The sequence below is a fragment of the Chenopodium quinoa genome, unplaced genomic scaffold (genome assembly GCF_001683475.1).
Source record: "Chenopodium quinoa cultivar QQ74 unplaced genomic scaffold, ASM168347v1, whole genome shotgun sequence".
Taxonomy (NCBI): domain Eukaryota; kingdom Viridiplantae; phylum Streptophyta; class Magnoliopsida; order Caryophyllales; family Amaranthaceae; genus Chenopodium; species Chenopodium quinoa.
In genome coordinates this window covers 28,776-35,153 of record NW_018745546.1, presented here as the reverse complement: position 1 = coordinate 35,153, position 6,378 = coordinate 28,776, and the positions used below count along the sequence as shown (strand labels likewise).

General features: G+C 31.9%; 1 protein-coding gene across 1 annotated transcript; it reads left to right on the top strand.

Moving 5' to 3' along the window:
* Nucleotides 1–3,300: 3,300 nt before the first annotated feature.
* LOC110716192 (probable galacturonosyltransferase-like 4) lies at nucleotides 3,301–4,803 on the top strand. The gene has a single exon (XM_021894816.1). The coding sequence runs from the start codon at nucleotides 3,496–3,498 to the stop codon at nucleotides 4,558–4,560; it is 1,065 nt and encodes a 354-aa protein (XP_021750508.1). The 5' UTR covers nucleotides 3,301–3,495; the 3' UTR covers nucleotides 4,561–4,803.
* Nucleotides 4,804–6,378: the final 1,575 nt, after the last annotated feature.

Sequence of the window (6,378 nt, the reverse complement as noted above, 5' to 3'; positions counted from 1 at the left end):
TCAACGCTAAATGAATTATTTAGTGTCTAGTTAAAGTGTCTTGTTGATTTTTTTGTGTGCTTGTAAACAGGTGCATTGAGGTAAGTGTGTGTTGATAGGTGAAAACATGTTAATGTGTTTAATTACGCTTATGTAGTCAGCTTTGCTAATTGTGTGTGTTTGTGTGTTTGGCCATATCTTTATCTTGGCCCTATGATGACCCATTTTTAATGGAGAGTAGTGGGGACAAGTAGATATAAATTTTTCAGGTATTGAAGCATATTGATGACGAGGCATGAGTGAAGAGTGAATCATTCTAGTTTCCATTAGTTTACGATGTGTTTTATGCTTTATTCATTTATGACATATTCTGTGTGGACTAACGTAAAGGTTTGTTTTGGAACTGTTTTGAATAAGGGCCTTTAATTGTTCCAAGTTGTAGTTTGATTTTATTTGACTTTGTTTGTTTCGGTTTTATACTTTAATTTACTTTCGTTTGGTGGACTTTTGAGTTAACTTGTTTAAACGGTTTTTAATTTTAAGTCTTCCGCTGTGTATCTTTGATAGTTGCCTTAGCCGTTTTCACGGTGGCGGTAATGTCTTAGATATTCCTAAATCGTATTTTAAAGAGTAAAGTGGGTATTTAAAGGAAAGGAATTTCTAGGGTGTTACAATAGAGGCTTAATCCGAGGCTTAAAGAGACGGAAATTAACCCTAAACTCCGGCGAAAAACTTGTGAACTTGTGCTACCTAACCCCTCTTGTCCTAAACACTCACCCCTTTGATATTTTGTTACTACGGTGGAGGTTCCCCAACAAGAAGGAGTCCATAAGCGTTCTAAACGGATATCTAGCAAAGATAGGTGGTAAATTCCCGAGCACCTTATTAGATAAATCATTTTTATTTTCTTGTTTAAAATAACTTTAATTAATTAATTAATTAGTGTTGCTTGATCACTTTAAAACGTTTAATTAATCAATTCCACATAGTTTCTTGCGTTAAATAAGATTAGAATTGAATAATTAATTGTTGGTTGATCACCTAAGCCAAGGCGAATATTGTTTATTTTTTGTCATATTCACGAATTTGATTAAATAAAGAATAACGACGTTGCAATGTAATTCCTACGTGAATTAATGTGTGTAAATAAAATCAACTAACTTAGTTTTAGGTATCGCGTTGCATATATTATTTGGTGATGAAATTGTAAAAAAGGAAGAGCTAGTAGAGGTCGTATTAGGGCTAGGATAGCAATTCCCCCTAAAGGGAACGATATTTTAGTACCCTCACTCCCGAACTCATTTCTGGTTTGTGTAGACCAATTTGGGCATGGGAAAACTTACGATTCGTGCTAATTATTCCATGAACTCCACGTGGAAGAAAGGCATGAACAAGATTTATGAGTTTTCCCAAAACTCATTGGCGACTCCTACTTGTTTCTTATAAAATAAGCGTGATGACAATATCAATTCTAATTCAAGGTCCCATAAAAAGTCATGAATTCAAATCCTACTACACCTTAACTACTGTAAATTCCTAGGCTTTTAAATGGCCATGGACATCAAAGGAAGAACCCCCTTACGATGGGATCACCCTCCTTACACCCGGGCTTTCTTTTTTCTGACATTGACTCCTACTTTAAGGTTTACCCATTACCTTTCCTTCTTGCAACCACTTTTTCATATATTTTCTCTCCCCTATATTATACCCTCTTATTTCCCTCCAAACTATTTCTCTTCCAATATCTCTCTTATTAATCCATGAATACTTTGCAAATCAATCAAATCAATTTGGGTCTCTCTCTCTCTATTCTGCTGCTCTTAATTAATTCTTCAACCATAAAGTAAGGTAAGTTTATAATCATTAATTTATGACTGGAATTAGTATAAAAATTGGGGCTTAACTTTTCTTAGAGGAGAGAAGAACAATGGATCCCTTTAATGGCGAATTCATCACTTCAATTGTTGAAGAAATGGAACAAGAATCCTAATATACCTTTCAATTAATCTAATTTGGGTGAAGATTGACCCTAATTTTTTATGGATTGATTTGGAGAGGCTTGCCCTAAAATATATATATATGTATATGTATATATACATACATATATATATATATATATATATATATATATAATATATATATATATATATATATATATATATATATATATATATTATATATATATATATATATATATGGGGGTGGGGAAATAAGGGAGCCAAATACAAAATGAGGGAAAATTACCCAGTAATGGGCTGCAAGTAGGAAAAGTAATGAGTCAATGCCCGAAAGTGGGAGTCAATGCCGGAAAAAAGGGTTCAGGTTTTATTATACAAAAAAAAAAGTCATCGTGGTGGGTTTTTTTTTTTTAATAACGAATGGGTAAAATTGGTATAAACCACTTTTTTTGTCCAACATTTTTGGAAAAATTACCTTTTATGTTTTTTTTACTAAACCACCTTTTAAGTACCTAAATTTTTTATTACACGACCCCAATTTTAAATTTAACAGATTGCATCTCAACCATCCACTTCCAAATCATCAACCATAGCAAAACCTTCCCTTTCATCTCAACTATCACTTGAATTAACTCAATTTAGGGTTTGAGAATAAACATATACTACAATTTAATATTTGTAGCAAAGTTAGGTTTGGTTTTATAGAGCTTTACTCAATTTAGTCATGCTTTTATATAGAGGGAAGGGTCAAATGTTTTTAGGGCTGAAAAAATACATGATTTAGGAGCGAAAGACACAATTTGTGGACTCTTTTAACGTCTCAGTTTAATTGTTCGTAAAAATTTGAAATAGGGGTGGTGCAATCAAGAATTTAGGTACTTAAAAGGTGGTTTAGTAAATAAAAAAACATAACAGGTGGTTTTTTCAAAAAAGTTGGACAAAAAAGGAGAGTTTATACCAATTTTGCCTAAAAAATGCTTTAAAAGATTTTTTCTTGCAAAATGAGTCAATTTAAAAAAAATTAACAAATTTTCAAAATAAAAATAAAAAGGATCACATTAAAAGGTTCTTAAAAAAAATGCATATAACATGAATAGATAAAAAATAATTTATCTTAATTTTTTGTATCAAATTCTAAACTTCTTTTTGTAATTCTATTGAAGATATAACAAATTATTATTTACACTTTGAATATTCATGAAAACTGTAGATTCACTAATTAAGTCAGAAAAACATGTCGTCAAATAAATTGAAATGTTTGATTAATATACACCATTTATAAATTAGCAATAAATCCACCACTTGATTTTATAATCCTCAAACAAAGGAAGCTAGAATATAGGATTAATTAAGTTTCCTATTTTCTAAAATGGGATTTATCGAGTAATATAACAAATTTTTTTATGTTTTGCTCTCCTCAAATGGCTCTCGTGAAATGATTACCAATAATTTCCTCCGTACATCTTCTTGTTTGTATCCTAAACTTCATGGGACTTCTTGCTTGTTCTTGTAATCAAGCCATCCTAAATAATATTTACAAATATTGATCCTTGACAGGATGGCCTTGTGGAATTTTTCGTCCCATTTTCCACTCGTTGGCCTCCTATCTTTTCTCCTCCTCCACCCAATAACAACCACCAATACGGCCTCTGTTGGGATACGCATTGGTGTAATCAGGCGGCCTTCAACGAATGCCCCTATCTTTCGAGAAGCTGCATCATATGTAAATTCAAAAGAATGTGGGTATAATGATATGGACAAAATCCATATTTCCATGACTCTTGATGCAAACTACTTACGAGGAACTATGGCAGCGGTATTATCAATCCTACAACATTCCACGTGTCCCGAGAATTTCGTTTTTCATTTTCTTTCAGAAAGGCATGAGCCAGAGATATTTTCAAACATAGCATCCACATTCCCTTACCTAAATTTCAAAATATATCGATTTGATTCTAACCGAGTTAGAGGAAAGATATCAAAATCCATTAGACAAGCCTTGGATCAACCATTAAATTATGCAAGGATTTATCTAGCAGATATTCTCCCATTTGATGTGAATCGCGTAATATATTTGGATTCTGATATTATTGTCGTGGATGATATATTAAAATTGTGGGAGGTTGATTTGGGTGAGAAAGTGGTTGCTGCACCAGAGTATTGTCACGCAAATTTCACAACCTATTTCACAGATGCATTTTGGTCGGATGGTATTTTGTCAAATACATTTCATGGAAGAAGACCTTGTTATTTTAATACTGGAGTAATGATAATAGATGTCAACAAATGGAAAAAACAAGGCTATAACCAAAAATTAGAAGAGTGGATGATGGTACAAAAACTAAAGAGAATATATCATTTAGGATCATTGCCACCTTTCTTGTTGATCTTTGCTGGAAAAATTAAAGCAGTTGACCATAGATGGAACCAACATGGTCTGGGTGGAGATAATTTTGAAGGGAAGTGTAGGAGTCTTCACCCTGGACCAATTAGTTTACTCCATTGGAGTGGAAAAGGGAAACCATGGTTGAGGTTGGACTCGAGGAAGCCATGCCCTATTGATCATTTATGGGCACCATATGATCTCTATCGCTCATCAAGGACATGGTTAGAAGACAAATAATACAACCAAAATTTATACTAGAATGAAACTAGGAAGAGAAGGAGTTTTGTTGATACTTTATGGAGAAAAACATCCAACCATAAGTTCAAGGACCATGAGATTGAACATTACAATAATGAGGGGTCAATTTATTTTGTGTGCATCCAATGATGGGTTGAAGTAAATTTTAATTTCTTTGTTTTTTTTAAATGTATTACAATGAATTAGGAATTTATTCTTCTTATCATTTCTTACATATATACTCTTCTTTAGCTTCTTTTAGTTAGATATAGTTTTATTTTACCTTGTTGATATTTAGGTATTTTTTAACCTTAGTTAACCCTCATAGTTATGTTAATGTAGGCAATTCTAACCGATCTTGTTATTTTGTATCATACATCAAAAAATTTAGGAAGGAAAAGAAAGTAACAAGTTTAGTACATATTGTAATATAGATCAGATATATTGTAATGGTTTAAAAAAATATGAATGCTAGACATTTCCTTTACACTTGTTCATTTCATAAAGTATTGCAAACTCCCAAATTTCTAAGATAACTTTCAAAATATGGTTCGTATAAATAATATATCTTAGCTTACTCATCATGTAGATCAAAGTCTCTCTATTGAAAAATATTCTAAACAATTTATATAAAGGTTAAATAATGAATATTAACCATCTAATTATGGAAAAATTGGTATAAACCACCTTTTTTGTCCAATTTTATTGAAAAAACCACCTTTTAAGTTTTTTATTTACTAAACCACCTTTTAAGTATCTAAATTCTTGATTGCACCACCCCCTATTTCAAATTTTGACGAAAAATTTAAGTTAGACGTCAAAGGAGCCCACAAATTAAACTTGTGTCTTTCGCTCCTAAATCATGTATTTTTCACCCCCAAAAACATTTGACCCTTCCCTCTATATAAATGCATGAATAAATTGAGTAAAGTTCTAGAAAACCAAACCTAATTTTGCTACAAAAATTAAATTGTAGTATTTGTTTATTCTCAAACCCTAAATTAAGGTAATAGAAAGAATGGTTTTTGCTATAATTGATGGTTTAGAAGTGGAAGGTTGAGATGCAATATGTTAGATTTGAAATAGGGGTGGTGCAATAAAAAATTTAGGTATTGTGGTTTAGTAAATAAAAAAACATAAAAGGTGGTTTTTTCAAAAAATTTGGACAAAAAAAGGTGGTTTATACCAATTTTGCCTCCACTAGGGGATCCAACACGTGCAATGCACGTCTAATGGCTAGCTCTTGAAGGAAAGTTATATTAGCTTGTTTTTAAACCCTTCACAGAAAGGCATTTTTTTAAAGTTATGCTATTCTTAAGGGTATATCATGATATCTCTCTTTCTCTCCTTCCCTCTCCCCCATATGTATAACATTGCCATTTGTACATATACACTATATTGGCCATCAAAAGACCAACCTAAACCTCAAGTACAAAAATTCATGCAAATCCTAGCTTAGCTAATGTGTGCTATCACAGATTTGTTCCGACTTTATATCTAATATACAATGACAATAAAGAACTACAAAAAAGAGCTAAATAAGATGGAATTGGAGATAGCAATTGCAAATTCAATCGTCTCTGCTAGGAGATGCTAGTCCCAAAGTTTCAGTGATATGATAATTTATATGTTTCAAAATATTTCATGTAGAAAATTCAATCTTGAGAAATGAAAAGGACAAGTATAGGGTTGACACAATCAATAGTTTCCTAACCAAAACATGCTCTGATATATGGAAAAACTAAATCATCATATGCTCCAAGAGAAAATTAAATGGGCATTCACTATATAAAGCCAACTCCATAGGTTTATTACTTG

What these genes read in the sequence shown, in the direction of transcription:
- LOC110716192 (XM_021894816.1), top strand. Translation starts at nt 3,496, where the DNA reads ATGGCCTTGTGGAATTTTTCGTCCCATTTTCCACTCGTTGGCCTCCTA.